This window comes from Gymnodraco acuticeps, unplaced genomic scaffold (genome assembly GCF_902827175.1).
Source record: "Gymnodraco acuticeps unplaced genomic scaffold, fGymAcu1.1, whole genome shotgun sequence".
Classification (NCBI taxonomy): domain Eukaryota; kingdom Metazoa; phylum Chordata; class Actinopteri; order Perciformes; family Bathydraconidae; genus Gymnodraco; species Gymnodraco acuticeps.
Window position 1 is genome coordinate 33,595 of NW_022990093.1, and position 20,778 is coordinate 54,372.

The 20,778-nt window shown below is 40.5% G+C and overlaps 1 protein-coding gene and 1 long non-coding RNA gene across 2 annotated transcripts; one reads left to right on the forward strand and one right to left on the reverse strand.

The window, feature by feature from the left end:
- Positions 1-978: 978 nt before the first annotated feature.
- Positions 979-4,941, reverse strand: LOC117546204. Its single transcript, XR_004568958.1, has 2 exons — positions 4,754-4,941; positions 979-1,825 (listed from the first exon to the last, which is right to left on the reverse strand). It is a non-coding gene; the product is annotated as an uncharacterized LOC117546204 (long non-coding RNA).
- A 764-nt stretch (positions 4,942-5,705) lies between these two features.
- Positions 5,706-11,827, forward strand: LOC117546205. Its single transcript, XM_034216351.1, has 5 exons — positions 5,706-6,168; positions 6,341-6,409; positions 6,576-6,722; positions 7,095-7,386; positions 11,820-11,827. The coding sequence occupies exons 1-5, from the start codon at positions 5,713-5,715 to the stop codon at positions 11,825-11,827; spliced, it is 972 nt and encodes a 323-aa protein (XP_034072242.1). The 5' UTR covers positions 5,706-5,712.
- The last annotated feature ends 8,951 nt before the right edge of the window (positions 11,828-20,778 follow it).

The window sequence follows — 20,778 nt, forward strand, 5'->3', positions numbered from 1 at the left end:
TAAAGAAATAGGAAAATATACATGTTGGATTTGACAGGATATTATATATATATACATAAATATAAGGCAATATACATGTTGAGTTTGGCAGGATATTATATATATCTAATATATTGTTGTACATTTTTTCTAAATGGTTGCCAATGGCAACCTGGCAACCGTTACTGTAGTACTACTAGTAGTAAGCAACAATAGCAGTCATATTGTACTAGAAGCTGGAGTAAGAGCGCAACACTGAATATTTTTGAATGAGAGTTAAAGAGACAGTTCATCCCCAAATCACCTGAGGATCTTTGTGGAGTTTACTGTATATGCAAAATAATGTAGAGCAAACCATTAGTATGAAGAAGACAAGTTACCACATTACAATGAAAGGGTTTACTAGATTTTGAAAGTCATCAATGGTGTGCCATCTTCAAAATGCAGCAATTAATTACTAGGAGTCATATCATATTAATAGCATAACATACACACCATGAAATTAAAAGAAATTAGAAAATGTCAACAAAAAAGAAACCTTCTCTGCATAAAGCCTAAACGTTTCATGTTGGCCTTCGACCTTACGATAGGGGCACTTTGACAAACCAGGAGGAAATGTATAAGGCCCTTTGGCTGCATTTTGGTGGCAGTTGCACTGATTACAAAAAATGTAAGATATCTTTAGTTCCTTTTTTTATTTTAGAATTAGGTGGATGCTGACAATTTGTTTTACTTAGTTGCTTTTCAGCTTAACAATAAATTGATTATGGTGTAAATTATCTGACTGATAGTTTCAGTCAGCTGCAACTTTTAACTCTAGAAAATTAAAGCTTAAAAGAAAGTTAGATTATCTTGTGAGTGTTATAGTTGGAAATAAGTCTCTAGCTGAAAGTGAAAATGCAGAAGAAGTTGAATGGTGTCTGTAGCTGCTTCTTGCTACAGAAACAAAGTAAGGATGTTGCTGAACTTACCGGAAAGATACAGAAAAGTTACATGATATGAATTAAAATGGTTAAAGATCAAATGCTTTTATTTAAAAAATAAACCTTACACTAGTGGGTCTTTCAAATCTTCTGAAAAAATATTTTTAAATGCTCTCAGGTAACTATCATAGTCAACTTTATAGTCAGTTTGTGTGTACAGACAAAGAGATAGAAATACTGTGGGAAGAGAGTTCAGCCTCCTGAGAGCCTGGTGAAAAAAAATGTTTTTTTAATTCGGTTGGAGCGCGACCTCAGGCTGCGGAACCATGGTGTTGCTGGGCAGATTGGGGCCACACACACACCTGAGTGATATTATCTAATCATTGAAGAAACAAAGACATTTTAGATGTTATGGACCAGGTTGTTGTCCTTTCACCACTCAGTCAGATGTTCCACTTCAAGCATGGAGGCTGCATCCAGCTTCGCCTGTCTCAGTAGCTGCATTAAGCCGTCAGTGACTATGTAGTTCAGTGACTCAATGACTAAATGTTTGTACAAATAAGTTGTTTAAGGTATTTTTATCTTAAAAACTCAGATGACATGTTAATTGTCTGTTAGAGGACATTACATGTCACTTGTTAGACGCTTTTATCCAAAGCAACTGCATACATTCAATACTGTGGGGAATCCGCACAGGAACAATTTGAGGTGAAGTGTCTTGTCCAAGGACACAGCGGAATGTTGACTGCAGCGTGATCCGAAGCTCAGCGCACTAACCACTGAGCAGCAACCTCCCAACATGACATAATACAGCTTGTGGATATCCGGCTCTGGTCCGACGTTGTCTCAGCATACCATTGGGTTTCCCGGGTGGGGTTGTGAGGGACAGTCCTCATGCTCTGTTCATCCCAGCTGGACTTGATCTGTGTGACATTGAGAGGGAGAGAAAGAAAGAAAGATAAAGCCCTTTTCTCAAAGAAAATGTGCTTTTTTCCTTGATGAGTCATTTACAAAAGAACTGCATAGTGCAGTGCACCAGTTCTTGAGTAAATACAAAAATTAAAGGACCAATTGTTTTCAAACATAAAAAAAAAGGAATACATCATGTAATCTCAATCTTTATTTATATAGCACATTTAAAACAACCTTCGGTTGACCAAAGTGCTGTACAGGCAGTAACTACAATATTGAATAACCCAATGGAAGTACAATAATAAAACAATAATTAAAAGCACAATAACTAGAAACATATAAAAAATAAATAAATAAAAAACACAAATATAAAAATGTAATGTTCAACTAGTATTAAAAGCCAGTGCAAAGAGGTGAGTTTTTAGCTGGGATTTAAAAAGTTCAATAGACTCAGCAGTCCGGATATGTGCTGGGAGGCTGTTCCACAGTCTGGGAGCTGCAACACTGAAGTCCCTGTCACCTCTGGTTTTTTTTCCTGCTCCGAGGAACCACCAACATATTCTGCTGAGCGCAATGCTCTCGCTGGAGCATGGCGGTGCAACAACTCAGACAGGTAATGTGTAACCTTAATCCTTCACTGTGGTACCACTAGCTGTGAATATGAACAATGCCAAACTCCCCTTTCTAACTGTAAAGCCAACAAAGGGAAATATTGCACCCATTAATTAAGTTATAACCATTATATTCTTATACATTGTGAAGCGCATACAATATTGCACTTTCAAACCTCCTTGTTCTGGCCATTAACATTTTAGCTCCCTGCAAAATGACAGAAAATCTTGTTGTAAGATTTGTATTCAAATGTATGGTTTTTTATTTTAGAAAGCAGAATGGGGATACCTGTCTGGAAATAGGTCGTTTTCTCAACTTTCCATACTTATCAAGACCTAAATTACTCATGGTATTTCCTATGGCACAGGAACGCTGAATACAACTTCTATCCAGAAAGGTGATAAATGTAAATAAAACAATAATTATAAAAAAGAGAAGCCGGTCAGTATTCTTCTCAGCTGTTTATGGTGTCTGTCTAGCAATTCTTTATTCATTCAGAGTGTGGGCCTCAGCAAGATCAACATGGCATATCATCTACAGTAGGTAAGAAATGTTTCATTAAATTATACCTTTACTATTTAAGTTGTTTTGTTGGCATGAGTGAATAAAATAAAACATTACACACATCCACTATACAATCATAATGAACTAAGACAATATAACGGGACATGGAGGAAAAGAGGGACTAAGGAAGGTAATATGGAGTATGGACCAACATCATATTCAAAAATAATAATTTATAAAATGAACTATTAGCCATATGTCCCCTGTGCCACCAGGCTAAAAAGTCAGCCAGGTTGGTCTGTGACAGCCTACCACAATTGCCAGGTTGCTTGTATTCATCAAGTACAGTGAATTACTGAATTATAAATGGATAGTCAGGGAATCAACTCAGCTGTGTCTCGTGAGACTTTATCAAAGCCCGGGAAGACTTGTTTGTCGCGAGGCATAATACCCTATATCCGAGGCCAGTCGGTGTCTCGTGAGACCCCACTTTATCAAAGACCGGGAAGACTTGTCTGTCGCGAGGCATAAAACCCTATATCAGAGGCCAGCCGGTGTCTCGTGAGACCAGTCAACAGCAAACCATCTACTAGAATACTCGCCACTTGTTACAAACCGACCTTCAACGACTCCCTGTCAACCAAAAATTACTGTATATCTATATTAATATATTATCAAGTTAGGTTAGTTTTATAATTCTTATTATTCTCGTGTTATTCTCACACCACATTTAAAGGTAAGTCAGCTGCTACCGGTGCATTTACATTACATGCCACTGCGCCACACGCCTCCCATTTAGCTTAAGGAAGTTACGCTGTAGGTTTTTTTAAATGTCATATATCCTTGAAAAGTTACCCAAATAGGTTTAAAGACTATGTGAAAAGTGATAAATAAGTTAAAAAAGCTTTTGTAAGTATTTACTTAAGCTAACGCTAACTTTCTTAGCTGGTAAATTGCTAACAGCCAAGTGTGCTAGCGTTAAATTCATTTCGTGACTATGACATCAAATGCCGTGACACTGGGTTGCAACTTAACAGCTAAGAGAGCTAGCATTAGCTATTTATTTATTTTAGCTTCGTTATTAAGCAAGTAAAATAAAGCACGTTTTTACATCGCTTAACTTTAGAAATGAATTATATTAAGACTTAAACTAATGGGGAAAGTATTACAATTCATTGCCTCTAACCCTGGTATGACGTATGAAGTTAAGCGAACACTAGTTTACTAAATTACTTCTCCCACTTTAGTTTCAATATAGTTCCGAAAATATGCGTTCACACCAAAAAAATCCGGAATTAGAACTTAGTTCATATGAACCTTTTCACTCCCTTTTCAGTCGCTGCTAGAGAGCAGGTACTTTAATGGGAGAAAAAGGTTCCTATTTCCTCGCATTAGCCCAGCGCTCTGTACTTAGTTCATATGAACTGTTTAGTTGTCATGAACTAAAGTGGGAAAAGTACTTGGTGTGAAAGCGCCTATTATGTCAAGTCGTATCAGCAGTGCTAATGCTAGCACGTAGGTTTACTGTATCAAATGCGTAGCTGAGCTAACGTTAGCTCAAGAACTAGAACACACTGCTCTATCTTACGGCTTTCAGATAGTTAACGTTGTATAAAGTAGCAAACGTTAACTCTTGACTACTGTTAAGTTTAGTTAACGGAATTGGTACACATATACTTAAATAACTTAGGATAAGGAATCTCACCTTTACATATTTGAAAATGTAATCCTTAATACAACAAAAAGCCTCGTCGCGGAGCTAATTCTCCAGCACATGCTGTTCAGTTTACGTGCGTTCAGAAAGACATCAAATTACTACTCACCCTTGCTGCTGTTCGAAAAAAAACATAGATAAAATCCAATAAACTCCAAAATGTGACTCACGGGTTATATTCGTTCACAAACTTCTGATCCTTAGCTTTCTGTATTGTCTGACTACGGTCGAGTCGCCCAGGCTACTTGCACATGGCATGTCACTAACATAAACTGAATCTGTCCTGCTCATGTGATTTTTATGGGCCGCTTTTTCAACCACTCCGTCGTTTTACGGCATAGTTGTAGAGACGTTTTTTAAAAACTTAATTTAACATGTTCAACGACCACTATCCAAACAATTATATATTGACATTATACAGACATTTGTTAATGAATGCTTGAAATCACCTTTTCTTGATAAGCGATAGAATATGTTCAGTGTGAATTTTACAACACTACCAAAATCAATTTGGTCCACTTAAACTTGATTTTACAAGTGTATCTTAGATTAAAATGTATGATAATGAGTATACATAAATATATATTCTAGTTGAATAACTTCAACAACTACTTTATTTAAGTAGTCATGCAAGCAGTACCTCATGAAGGTTCCAATGTCATTTCTAATGTATATTAAAACAAATATGATAACATTGTATCTAAATAAATGAATTTACAAATTACGTTTACAATTAGGAACTTTATTTTGTGAACTAAGTGAAAGTTGGGCTACTTTCTTCTCATTACATTTCAGACTGAATTTTACTTCTAGAATATAATGATAATTAAATGTACATTACACTCTGATGAGAATGTCAAATGATTCATAAATAATGTGTTAATAACCATTTTGTTATGGTCCCTTCACGCTTCTATATACTCTATATTGAGATCTCTGACTGCCTGGTATCGGGGGACAATTGGTTGATCAAACAAGCAGGCAGTCATGTACACAATTTCCTCATTCATTTGAATATGCTTCGGTTATTAAAAACTAATAAAAGTGTATATTTTGTTGTTTCAGAACATGGCCCTGAAAACTGTGCTCAACACACCGATGGACACACCTTATTTCAAGCTCCCACCAATAACTGTGAAGGTGCTCAAACTGGAGGACCAGTCAAAAGTGGTGTCTTGGGACTTTGGCGCCACAGTAAAGGCGGCCACCATTAAAAATAACAAAGTGGCCATTCTGTCTGATGGCAGCAGTGTAATAAAAGTTACCATTTATGAGGAGTATGCCTCAAAAATCACAGAGGGGGGTACCTATGTAATAAGGGGGTACACACTGCGCGGGCAGTTTCCCCCATATTTTATGAATATAGCAAAAAACACGATGTTTTTTCGAGGAACCACCCTGCAAGTGCCGCAAAACCTTCTGGAGGAGGCGGAGGCCCTCCTCCACCCTGCCTCGCCATTGACCTTGATCAAGGACTGCACAGAGGGGCAAGGTTACATGTCAGTGCAGGGAGAAATAATTGAGGTAACTTTGACCTTACTTTCTAGTATTAAGATTATCAGTACGGTGGCATGTGCTCTCAAAATAAACCAGGTGGAGATGTGAATGTGTCCTAAATACATCCACGTTTTGTCTGTAGTTATCATGTTGTTATTCAATATAAAAACAGATAATAACAGAACACCTTGTTGTTTAGATGTTTGCGGTTAAAAGGGTACGGAGTGGAAAAGAATTCGTCCCAACCCGGAGGTTGACATTGGAGCAGGTAGGTTATACATGTTTTACTTACATTGGTTCATTTGTTTCAATTAAGTTTCAATTTTTTTTGAAAATATTGTATCACCCCAAGATGAATACTTTGTTGAAGTTTTTTTGTTTCCACTTTGATATTGTTGTGACATTAGATACAACTATTTTGCTCCCTTAAACAGGAGTCCAACCGAATCTCCATCACCCTTTGGAGGGAAGCTGCCATGGCAGCAGCAAACATTGGGGAGCTGGTGATCATCAGCCATCTAAAGGCCACTCGCACCGACTATGGGATCCAGCTCCAATCCTCACAGCTCACCAAGATTGAGGTACGTTGTGTAATCTGTTATTTGATCTTTTTCAAACACAGTTTTAGAATGAAAGATATGTTTTTATTTGTATTTAATGTTTTTGGAACTTTTTGTTAACAAGAAAATAATAATGTATTTCTGATTGAAGACATTAACCAATTTAAATCCTGGATCTGAATATGACCTTACTTACATACATTTTTTGATAGTTAAAACAGGAATTATTTGGAATTCTTATTTTAATCAATGTAATGAAATCGTATGAACATTTTAGATCAAACTAAGTGAAAAAAAGAAACTACTACATAGCCTACACTTAAATGTCATCAATTGTTTATTCGCTCAATGTAAATAGTGATTTAAATCCTTATACCCACTTTCCCTCAACAGAAGCCAAAACTGCAAACTATATATGGAGAAATTATTGGGGTGATGGACTTGGAGTGCAGCGGTTGCAGCGGTTGCAGCGGTGGCAGCAGTGGCGGTGGCAGTGCCAGCGCCAGTGGCAGTGGCAGTGCCAGTGCCAGTGGCAGTGGCAGTGCCAGTGGCAGTGGCAGTGGCAGTGGCGGCAGTGCCTGTGAGGTTCAGCTGCAAGTTCTGCTGGAGAGTGGGGAAGTATTCTCCATTGAGAAGGCTACATGGGAGCCTTTTGAAGCCAAATTAAAATTAGACACGATCAGGGGTAATATTTACATTGAGGGGAAAACAATAAAAAAAATAGAACAAATACGGGAATTGTAATGTAATATATGTGTAAGTTCATCAGTTTTGTTATTTGCATTTGTTGTTGTTGTTGTTGTTGTTGTTGTTTGTTATTCATAAATTAAATCACATCAACAAAATCTGTTGGCATTTTCATTGAAATATTCAAGTCAATAATTGATTAAATGTTAGACTTTATAATGAACTTTATTAATCTTCTGTGGCAAAATGTATTTATTCATTTAACTAACAATGAGTAAAACACTACTTTTATCTGTAACCAAACCATCACAGACGAGATAATCTACACCTCGGTTATTTTCCTGGCAGTAGGTATTTCAGGGTTGTGAAGGTATTGAGATGACACAAAATAATGATAGCTCTTCGAAAATAAAATAAAGACATACTGAATCAAACATAATGAGATACAAAATATTAAGACAAATTAATGAAATACTAAGTCTAGCCTTTTTCATTATGTTGGTTAGCGTGTTGACCATCTGCAGTACTGCGTTATACCCATTAGAAAATGTGAAATGGTCTTAACATTTTACAAAACCTAAACTGATCATTCAAAAACTGTAAAATATCAAAAATGTAGTTTAATAGATAATTTGCTTGTCACCGGCTTGAAGTTTGAATGAACTCTTTAGCTGAAGGAGTAGCATTTCAAAAGTGACAGAGGTTGAAGAGGATTTGAAAAGGCTGAATATTTTTACAATGAAAGTTAATACCAACAACAGTCACAGCATTCATGTCCTGAAAAAGCTTATCCTGTGCTTTCGAGTTTGTTTACATTGCATTTCTAGGGGCTTTTATTTTCAGGGTTCATATACTTTTCACCAATGATTTCAAAGACTTCTCCATAACATTTACCTAATGTTATTCCATGACCAAGGAATGACTCTTTCTCAGCGGTACCATTGAAAATAGTTTATTTTAACATTAAGGATAATAAGGTCTGCATCTGAAACATATAGTGCCTATCTCAAACAAATAGACACCAGAGAGGCACACTTAGATACATTTCCTCATATTTAAATTTAGAGAAGTTACACCTTTTTGTCGATCAGTAAGATATATGAAACAATGCTATCACATTTTCTATCAGAGTGAAACAAGAGATAATGAATGAGAATAGTGCATTGGAGTAGGAATGCAACTGCTAACTACTGAATTACAGCTCAAAATAAAATATAAAATAAAGGAAAGAATGTGAAAGAAGTAATTACTTCAGTAACATTTTGATTGCAGGACTTTTACTTGTAACAAAGTTGAATATTTGATTGGTTTTAAGTTTGAACCAATACATTTGTTGTTGATCAAAGTTGACAATATATTATAGTGAAAACAGTACTTGAATGAAAATTGTAAAGCCCCAATGCATTGCACTGATTTGCTGAATAACCTGAAGATGAAATGTAAAACAGGCAGAGTTGAAATAAGTAATAAAGCTTGTTATTTTTGTATAAAGTATAAAATGGTAGAAACAAAAAATTCATAGATATAATTTCCTTACATAGCTGAATGATTTAGTGGTTGAATGGTTTCAGTAGCTGAAAGTATGCTGAAGTAGTTAGATGAGACAAAAGGTACTTTGTAGAATAGGTACTAGTAGTAGAAGAAGCAACAATAGCAGTATTATGGTACTATAAGCTGGAGTAACAGTTGTAGCGCAAAAGTGAATATTTGAATGAGAGTTAAATGGACAGTTCATTTGAACCGTATGAAGCAGGCAAATTACCACTAAAAGGTTTGAATAAATGTTGTGAGTCAACCATTTAGTTGTAATTAAAAGTATTATTATCCTTCAAAATGCAGCAATAAATTACTACGAGTCATGTCCTATTAATAGTACAACATACAAACAATGCAATTAAAATAAATGACCTCAAATGTATATAAATATATCTTCTCTGCATAAGGCCGAAACTTTTATTTGGGCCTTAGATCTTACAATAGGAAAACGTTGACAAACCAGAAGGAAATGGTCCTTTGGCTGCACAAAAAAAGAGGATTATTTTATTTGTTTTATTTTAAAATTAGGTGGATGGTGAAATGTTATTTTATTTAGTTTATTTTCAGCTTCACAATAAATTATTTATGGTGTAAATGATCTGATTAATAGTTACAGTCAGCTGCACTTTTTAAACTGCATTAAAACATTTAAGAAAGTTAAATTAATATATACTCCACAGTGGCAAAGCCCCGGGGGTGGATGAGATCCGCCCGGAAATGCTGAAGGCTCTGGGTGTTGAGGGACTGTCATGGTTGACACGTCTCATCAACGTTGCGTGGAAGTCGGAAACAGTACCGAAGGAGTGGCAGACCGGGGTGGTGGTTCCCCTATTTAAAAAGGGGGATCAGAGGGTGTGTGCCAATTACAGAGGCATCACACTACTCAGCCTCCCCGGGAAAGTTTACTCTAAGGTACTCGAAAGGAGGGTCAGGCCGATTGTCGAACCTCAGATTGAGGAGGAACAATGCGGATTCCGTCCTGGTCGTGGAACGACGGATCAGCTTTTTACTCTCGCAAGGATCCTGGAGGGGGCCTGGGAGTACGCTTATCCGGTCTACATGTGTTTTGTAGACTTGGAGAAGGCGTATGACCGAGTTCCCAGGGAGTTACTGTGGGAGGTGCTGCGGGAGTATGGGGTGAGGGGGTCTCTACTCAGGGCCATCCAATCTCTGTACTCCCAAAGCGAGAGCTGTGTCCGGGTCCTCGGCAGTAAGTCGGACCCATTTCCGGTGAGGGTTGGCCTCCGCCAGGGCTGCGCTTTGTCACCAATCCTGTTTGTAATATACATGGATCGGATTTCGAGGCGTAGTCATGGGGGAGGGGGTCTGCAGTTCGGTGGACTAAGGATTGCACCACTGCTTTTTGCAGATGATGTGGTTCTAATGGCTTCATCGGTCTGCGACCTTCAGCACTCACTGGATCGGTTCGCAACCGAGTGTGAAGCGGCTGGGATGAGGATCAGCACCTCCAAATCTGAGGCCATGGTTCTCAGCAGGAAACCGATGGACTGTCCACTCCAGGTAGGGAATGAGTCCTTACCCCAAGTGAAGGAGTTCAAGTATCTCGGGGTCTTGTTCTCGAGTGAGGGAACAATGGAGCGTGAGATGGGCCGGAGAATCGGAGCAGCGGGAGCGGTACTGCAGTCGCTTTACCGCACCGTTGTGACGAAAAGGGAGCTGAGCCAGAAGGCAAAGCTCTCGGTCTTCCGGGCCATTTTCGTTCCTACCCTCACCTATGGTCATGAAGGATGGGTCATGACCGAAAGAACGAGATCGCGGATACAAGCGGCCGAGATGGGTTTTCTCCGCAGGGTGGCTGGTGTCTCCCTTAGGGATAAGGTGAGAAGTTCGGTCATCAGGGAGGGACTCGGAGTTGAGCCGCTCCTCCTTCGCGTCGAAAGGAGCCAGTTGAGGTGGTTCGGGCACCTAGTTAGGATGCCACCTGGGCGCCTCCCTAGGGAGGTGTTCCAGGCACGTCCAGCTGGGAAGAGACCAAGGGGTAGACCTAGGACCAGGTGGAGGGATTATATCTCTTCGCTGGCCTGGGAGCGCCTTGGGATCCCCCAGTCAGAGCTGGTTGATGTCGCCAGGGAAAAGAAAGTTTGGGGCTCTCTGCTGGAACTGCTACCCCCGCGACCCGACCACGGATAAGCGGGAGAAGATGGATGGATGGAAATTAATATATAACCTTTGATACAATTATCATACACCTAAATGTTTGCATAAAACAAAAGACCAATAAACAAATAAAAAAACAAAAAACAAGATGATACTTGCAAAACCAAAATGCTTGGTTGTTTATCAATTGTTTATCAAACAGGTTGATAAGGCAGGGCTTACCCATATTGTCACCATCAGGCAAAGGAAGTGTGTGCTGTATATTTAAATGATGCATTGTAGTAGCACTGTAAAATTGGGTTGAAAAAATCAACAAAACTATAACAATATTGTCCAGCCCTACCCTGAAAGAATGTTCACATTGTGTTTAGCTAGGCTAATAGCCCTATGAGTTCATGGCTTTAAGCTCCAGAAGCTCTTGACTGACAGCAATCGTCATGTCAATTTGTCATTTACCAACATCTAGCTCAAGTTACTGAGCCTCACTGAAATGCAGGAGTGAACTCAGTGAAGAATTTGAAAATGTAATTCCTAATTAAATAATTTGACAAGGCTTAATGAACCAAGTCACATGTCGTATGCATCATGAAGACAATGGCTTCAGCTTAGATTGCACAGACTGAACGCTGATTCTATATTTATATAGAGCTTTTTTCATGGGTTCAGATTAGCCCAAAACTAGGTACAACGTGAACATCCTTTAAAACCTTTCATATCTACCAGCTGAAACCCCACACTCGTGATCACTAGTTGTACTGTTTTCCTGTCCTCTTCCAGTTAAATGAACCTGGAAGAGGACAGGAAAACGATGTCTTTTAGATACATGTAGAACACAGGTAAACAGGGAAAGCAAAGATGGCATGAATGAACATACATATAATGAAAATAAACATGCATTGTTTGGATCAGGTAAAAAAGGTAATAAAAAAAAGGACCAGTAAAAAAATCAAACCAAATTGCTGTCCTACTGCTCAGTGGCAGTCAGTCCGTCAGTCCGTCAGTCCGTCAGTCCGTCAGTCCGTCAGTCCGTCAGTCCGTCAGTCCGTCAGTCCGTCAGTCCGTCAGTGGGTCAGTAGTATTGGTTGCTGTATGTTGAATCTGTCCATTGTAGGCACACATCAAAACGGTCAACGTTCAGTGTGAGGACGTAAGGGCGGTAAGATGGTGACCTTTGACATGTCCAATCGCTGTAGAAGTGCTGCTTCCAGTTTCCTTTAGCAACATGGAGGGGGAGAGTCTTAAAGAAAAAAGGTCAAAAAACGTTACCCCTCACATTCCTGCAGTTGTTAATACAGTTAGATATTGTATGAAGCGAGTACAAAAATGTGTTACCTTCACAGCTTTAGGAGGAACGTTCACTCTGACAGGGATGACTGATCTGTGGTAGTTTGGTTCCCTGCAACAGTTCATCTGATCACTGCCAAAGGATCCACAGGATGCAGGTCCTGCTGCACTGAGCTGTGCACAGCAGTGGATACACATGTGGGGATGTGGAGGTAGTCATTGCAGATATCTTGAACACTGCTGAAGGGCAACACATCTTCTTACACAGAAGTTTAGGACTGCTGCAGGATGGTCAGCTTCTTCGGTGTTTGGTTCTGTCTGTGCAGTCCTGAGTGTCTTCACTGTGAAATGTTGGAATCACAGTGGAGCAAGACCTGATGGAAGAAGTGAATACATGAGTGAACACAACATTACATTAAAACATTAGATAAGCACAAATGAAATTAGAAGACAATACCTTTTGCTCTGTTGTGAAGAATCTTCACCACTGCCTGCATTGAGGGGGAACACATTTCTCTGTGGTCCAGCAGTGATGAGTCCACTGTGGTTGAACAGTTAAGCTGCTGCCACTGTTGCAGCTTGCATGTCTTGGTTTTACGAGATGATCCAGTATCTCAGCACCAGAGAGAAGACAAGGCTGAGGCAGGCAGGAGATATCTCATCCTCTTCTTTGAAGAATTGGGATGAGAAGGAAGTAGAAGGTGTGTCTGTGTGGTCCAGCAGTGACTGGTCCACTGTGGTTGAACAGTTAAGCTGCTGCCACTGTTGCAGCTTGCATGTATTGGTTGTTGTGAGCAGTCAACAGGTAAGCTGCTGCTGTTGCTGCAGTTGTCAGTTGTTGTGAGTGGATCCTCACGGTGCTGAAGGAGATGAGGACAAAGCTGACAGGTGCCGTCACAGAGGAAACTGACAAACTGTGTCTGGTCCAGGGGAAAGGAAACTTACAGGAATTATAGTCTCTAAAGTCATGGCCCCCTACCCTACGCTAGAGTATGTCGTTTGAAATTGTGAGGGATATAAGTGTGGGATTTCAGCTGGTAGAAGTACATCAGAAAGTACGTGTTACATAGAACATATACTTTTTGATGTAAATACATTTTTGCAAAATGGTGTCAGCAGCTATTTGTGTCAGCATGATGTTTATAGCTGCTGACACAATTGTGGCCTGTGCATTTATCAACCCTGAGCCCAACCCAGCCTGATAAATGCACAGGCCAAGTTATGCTGAAAATATAGCTAAAAAAACATGTTTACCTTCAAAAGATATGACCCATAATATTGTCCAATACTGTGAAAAGTTAAGATTGCCCAAAACATTTTATAGCTTACTAAAACATGATGACATAAAACAGATATGACGCATAACATTGTCCAGTGCTCTGAAAAGTTTAGATTGCAAAAAATATGTTATAGCTTTTAAAAACATGATACTTCAATACTTCAAATAGTTTCTACCTACCAAAGGTTCCAGCTAGAACTCACCTGACATCATTAAACACTGTTAGAGGACACGACACAGAACACAGGATTGTGATAACTGTAGTAGGTATTCATCACACCTGAGTGGAGACAGCGCTGTGGTTGAGAGATGAAGATGAGGTCGAGCAGTGTGTTCTTCTCTGTGGTGGCGGCAGTGACGAGCTGTGCATATCCCCTGGACTGAAACATCTCAAGAATTGGCTTACCTGCGTTGGATAAAAGGTTCTCATTGAAATCGCCACAGACAATGATGGGGTGACAATCCATGATCTCCAAGGAGTCCAAAAGGCTGCCCAGGTTTGAGAGGAAGGATCTCACGCTGTAGTCTGGAGGTCTGTAAACAGCTGCAATCAGTGCGCTCACTGGGGCTTGTACCTTCAGAGCCACAAACTCAAGGTCCGTCACATTATGCACATACTGTTTTTCACACACTTGAATGTGGTTCTTCATATATACAGCAACTCCACCACCACCTCTGTTAGCAATCTGTGGGAAATGTGTGTAGGACAGGTGTCTGTTGCGTTTAAACATATTGTAGCCTACCAAATGAAGACTGTCTGCAACAAAGGAGCCTTGCAGGTGAGTTTCTGTAAGACACAAAACATCAGCAAGACACAGTTCATGATGGCTCTTGATGTCATTCACATGAGATGGCAATCCCTCTGTATTATGGTGAACAATGGTCAGAGTGTCCGGTCTGCTCAATGTTTGTTTGATGTGAAGAAGAGGCATCATGTCGTCCAGGTTCACTTGTCTCATGGTCTCTATGGCTCCAGTGATCTCTGGGTTAGCATATATTTTACTCACATCCATATCCAGCAGGTGCAGTCCACTGAGAGAGGTCACTCTACTGAGAGCTACATAAGCCATGCCAGGTTCAAAGATGTTTTTTAATGAGACTACAGCGGATGTCCTCGTCATACCTTGAACCTTGTGAATTGTACAAGCATAGGCCAGTTTAAGTGGAAACTGTCTGCGTACCACTCCTCTCTGTTGCAGATTCTCCTCTGCTCTCTCAATGTACACAAGATCATCAGGTTCTCCCGGTACTCGATTGCGGTAATTCCTTCCGGCTGTTTCATCATCCATCTTGAGCCCAAGCATAGTGACATGTGCAGAACCACGTTCTTCAGAGGTAAGTACCCTGGCCAGTGTAGCGAAGGAACCATTCACCAATCCTTGAGACACGTCTATGTTTCTGGTAAGCATGACACGAGCACCCTCAGCAACGGTGGTTGAATCTGGTAACTCACTTCTGCCTCCTTTAAATGGTTTGGCCTGTCTTGCCATTGTTCCAGTTTGTCGGTCCTTTCTGAAGACGTCTGCATCAATCTTGGTGATGTGGGAATAGAGACGAGCTAATGTCACTGAGTTGTGGGAATCAACTTGTTTATTAGTTGCAAAAATGTGCAGGACATCAGATGGACAAAGTGCAGGTTCAGTGACAGTCTGTGACAGCAAAGCTCTGTCTGCTGCAGGCAACTGGTCAGATTTCACTTTCACACGGATCCGGTTCAACATATCTGCAAAGGCAACATCATCCTTCTGACGCATGATCTCAGTGAGATTGATCATCTGAAAGTGTTCCTGCCAAAGGTCAATCCCACATGGGTCATAGACACAGAGGGCCTTTCCCTGTCGCACTGGTGGTAGCTGATAAAAGTCTCCAACAGCCAATACTGACAGTCCTCCAAAGGGTCTCTGACTGCCTTTGATCTGTTTCAGTCTCGCATCCACATAGGCGAAAAGAGGCTTTGACACCATGGACACTTCATCAATGATGATCATTTAGCATTTAGAAGTTCAGATCTGACTTCATCCAGTTTGTTACCAAGACCTTGAAATGGAGGCTTTAGGCTTCTCGGCAGCTTCAGGAGAGAGTGCAGTGTTGTGCCTGATATATTAAAGGCTCCAGTTCCGGTGAAAGCTGTCAACAGGACAGTTGGATTCGATATGTCAGCCTCCTCGGCACGTCTCGGCAGTTTGCACAGTATCTTAGATGCCTCTGAGTAGATGCATTTGATGAGATGTGACTTGCCTGTTCCAGCACCTCCATTAATGTAAAAGAAGAACTGCTCTGGATTTAGGCCACAGACTTTATTCAGGCACCAGTTCCTCACTGCATAGATCACACATGCTTGCTTCTGATTCAGATTCTGGTACATCTGGCGTAACACTGCAGGGTCTCTGATGGCTCTGGCTTCAGTTACAGCATTAGCCTGATTACTGTATTCTGGGACATTCTCTTGTTCATTTTCATTGAGTGGCTGTCTTGCCTCCAGTTCTTCAACACATTCCAACCTGTCTACTTCTGCTTCAGGAGCCAGATTACACCATTCATCAATCAAACCTTTGTTCTGTTCAAACTCCTCGACTGCATTCTCAATCTCTTCACTGTTTTTCTCATATTTGTTTCTGTTTCGTTTCACAATGCGTCTGACATACTCTGGCTGCTCAGAACCTGGTAGTTGGACCCAACAACTGGTGTAGAAGGACTCATAGGTGGGGAAATGGGGTCTTTTCAGTTCCTGGTCTGACCGGTAAGGGACATACAGTCTCAGTAATGTTCCATAAAACTTCTCGGGGTACTTTTCCTGTGAGCAGCGGTAACATCTGTTGATGGCAGGCTTCTCGTTTTTTCGCCTTTGCACAAATCCCATCTCATTGAGGAGGGGCATAACATGTTTACCTTTTGTGTGCTGGCCGTAGACAATTCTGCATGTTGCGGCAAAATCAGCCAAACACATCTCCTCATACTCTGGGGTTTCAGGTCTGGCTTTGTATCTGTCAGTCAAAGACGTCATCCACACATTTGGACATTCTGATGTTTTGTTCTCCAGGCGTGACATGACTCATTTTCACTGGGTTGTCATCTGTCGGTATGAATATTACACCGCGTGAGCACTTCTTCATGTGAATGCCACATGCATGTGTCACACACTCCTGAGCACTGACCTCTCTCTTTTTTGAGTATTCCTGCATGATTTCCCTCATCTCATCACACTCGTTGACATTGTCTCTGCTGGAGTTCTCAATGACTGTTTTGAGGTACTCAGAAAGTCCTGATTCCTTTTTGGTGATGTAGCTAGTGATATAAATGATGCATGAATATGCATTGAGAATATAACTGACATCAATATTTGCATCCCAGGCTTCAAGGAGATGTGGATTATATCCATTTACCCAGCAGTCTTTTGGGTCACGTTTCAGTATTATGGCACTGGATTTGTTTATTGTGTTGAGGCATTGCTGGTACTCACTGAGGGTTAAATTGCATTTAGCCAAGAGCTGCAGCAAACTGAGAGAAGCAGTTTCAGGTTCCTTCAACAGCAAGTTCAGTGGTTTGAGCTTTTCCTTTGCTAGAGCCACTTGCTGTGGATCAACATTTTCTCCAGGTCTCGTTATCATTGTGGTTGAGACAGGTGGTTTAGGAAATCCAAATCTGCATCCAGAGCTGAGGCTTTTGAAACATGTCTTTGAGTGTTTTTTGCTATGCATCTGCACTTCTGTAACTTTATTGTACAGTTCAGGTTATGTATGTGGATCAGGCTGCTTAGCTGAGATGTACTTGGACACACAATTCACAACAGTTTCATCATCATCGTCATCAAACACAGGTGCACCTTCTACCCATAGGAGACAGTGTATGTGTGGGCTAACTCTGTGCTGAAACTCAACTCTGGAAAAGTAGTCAACAACTTTTCCAAGGGGTTGTGCAGGAGATAAGATCAAATCTCTGAATAACGCCTCAACACGCTTATCAAACATGCGCATTGTTGTCACAGGATTGCTTCGCAGTATGTCACACTTTGCTGACCAGTCAAGTCCTTCAAAATCGACATCTTCACCTTGCTGCCTTTTTATTGCTTCAATCACTTCAGGCCAACGCATTTCAGCTGCAGAAAATGTACAGAAGAATGTAGGAGTTCCCAACTGTCTGATCATGGCAAAAAGATCTTTTGTGGTTTTCTCCCAATAGGCTGGTGTTCCTCTCAGTGGCTGCATGAATCTCACTGCATCTTTATTTCATATCAGTTTCTCAACCTCTCGTTTATCTTGCAACATACCAGATATTATTGGTCGTCCATCTCTCGTAAAATGCTTGCCTTTCCTTAACTGTACTGTCATGCTGGAAGTAGCCAGGTGTATATAAGTAGTTTGTGTCTCTTGCAAAACGATCATCAACACAGAACAGACGTGCTATAAAATAACTGCTGGGTGTTAGTTTGATACATCTCATTTCATCCAGTGTGTTCTGACCTGTAGGAAACTGTACAGGGAAAGCCATGGCCTCTAGTTTAGGTGTTTTGAAAAAACTAACAGGACTGTTTCTTTCTGCTGGGGCAACAGAGTAGATTCCTTCATTAAAACACAATGTGTCCTCTGAAACATCACATGGCTGAAGGCACGATTCCAGAGCAAATCCACCATTAGGCATGTCACCTTCCTGTTCTTCATCATCTCTCTGCTCGTCTGCTTTCTCACCATCACAGGGCAACATGTCAATATCCTGCTCATTGTCTCAACTGGATTTGTGAGGTAATTTGACCTATTACAGGGTCTCACTTGGTTTGGAAAAGATGCTTTATGACAGACGGTGCACACATAAGTGGGACCAGCCTTTTTATGTAATCTGAAAACAGATATGGCCTCCTCAATCAAACTGTTGTCACTTTCTTGAGTTTGTTTATTTATCATTCTGTATTTCTTTGTTATTTTCATGGCACATCGCATGTTATGCATAATCTTATATGCAAGATTGTTGTTATACCGGTCTTTCATTAGTTGTCTGTGTCTTACCCTGAATGGTTTGTCATGTTCATAACGATTATTAGAGTTATCTTTCTTTCTCTGCCTTAAATCATCATTGTCTCTGTAGCAGTCGGTAAAGCGCTGGTTTTTTTTCTGTCTCAAATCATTGTCTTTGTAACAGCAGGTGAAATACTGCTTTTGTTTCTCTCTAAAATCAGGATTGTTTTTGTAACGGGAGGTTAAATACTGCTTTTGTTTCTTTTTAAAATCAGGATTGTTTTTGTAACGGGAGGTTAAATACTGCTTTTGTTTCTTTTTAAAATCAGGATTGTTTTTGTAACGGGAGGTTAAATACTGCTTTTGTTTCTTTTAAAATCAGGATTGTTTTTGTAATGGTTGCTAATGTATTGTTTTCTTTTCTGCTGAAACTCAAAATGATCTCTGTACCGCTTGGCAAAGTCATGGCTTTGCTTCAGTTTTCTTTTAGCAATGCTTTCAGTCTTATTGTTAGGTTTTTTTGAGACCGTGAGTCTTCTATTGATTTTTCGCCTTTGCTCTTTGCTAAGCTTTGACAATTTACAGGAGATGTTCTGCAATACAATATCAGACAGATTACTGGCAACAGCATTTAATGGAGAAGAGATGTACGACTCACTGTGAGAGGCATCATCATGAGATGGAAGGAAACTGAATTCACTTAAAGGTTCTGGTTCCGTTTGAGCATTAGGGATTAGGTTAGGTAATACCTCCTGTTGTCTCACAGATGATATGAAAGGGATTTCGGTAGACACTCCTTTAAATACGTTTTCAGAAGGATCACTGAGACCAGTGAACTTTGATTCAACCTGTGGAGCATCATGTGATGGAGACGTGATATGGACCTCTTGTTGTTTCACAGCAGGGGTTTGAGTTGACTTGTCTGGTATAATGTGCTCAGAACAATCAGTGGGCGTGTTTGTCCTTAGAGTAGGTGCGCTTGATTCATCAGCCGCTTCATCCAGCAGAGCAGGTGCATCAACAGTGACAGCTGTAGGTCTGCAGTCTGTGTTCAGGACAGCTTCATTCAGAGAGACTGGGTTTGTGTCGTAAAACTCCACAGGCTTTAACTCATAGGTACAGTTTAACTGTGTGCCCAACATTCTGTGAAACTTCATGAGCCTGTCAATCATGTCACTGAGATGTGTAAATGTCAGCATGACAGCAGTACCAGGAGTGAGTGAATCTGGGGAAAGGGGCAAACCTTTACTAGTCCTGGAGTGTGGGTCAAAGAAACCATACCGGCCTGTTCTGGTTCTAAATACTGCAATACACAACTGTGTCATGAGCAGCAAAGCAAACTGCACCTCAGTTAACAAGCAGCTCAGTCCTGACTCAAGGTCCAGAAAGCTATCTACAGTCGGATGTAAAGGTTCTCCTAACGTGCCATACCTGGAAAGCATTGTCATGTCCACATAATGGGTAAACCTGCGTGCAGGAACTTCCTGTGGGAGCTCATCAGTGGTCAAATGGATGTGTTTAACAGTTTTCCTCACCTCATTATACATCACGTTACCTTTATCCAAAACAAGTTCAAGGTCAGCTCTGGTGATGTTTTCATTCTCATGGAGGAATGCAAGAAATGTTAGTGAGTTACAGGTGCACTGCTTATTTCTGGATTTTCCATATTTAGGGGAAGCCTGGCTCCACGATGCAGGGACATGTTTCTCAGAAAGTTGATCTCCCAGGTTTACACTGTCTCCATGAGAAGGCCATGCCTCACAAGCAGCTTTACTGACACGTCCACTCTTCAAAATATCTGCATAGGTTGGCGGTGGTACACATGGCTGATCACCTTGACCTCTCTGGTTTACCGGTTTAGCATGAGAAGGGCCTGCCTCACAAAGATCATCACTGTCACGTCTCCTCTTTAGCATGTCAGCGTAAGATGGCTGTGGTTCACAGGATGCATGGTGTTGACCTCCTTGTTGTACACTTACAGCATGAGACACTGGACACACCTTCACTTCTCCACTGCTCAGAGGACCAGAACCTTCTGCTGCTTCACTTGTTTCACAGGGAACATCTGTAGATCTTTTCCAGCGCAGGCTTTGAACTAGGGACTTCTTATTCTTCTTCGGCATTGCTGTTGTTCTCCAATACCACAAATGTTACTGTGTAATTCCTAAACCACCTTAATATTTGCAGGTTAAATATATTTAAATATAAGAATCAAACAATTCTG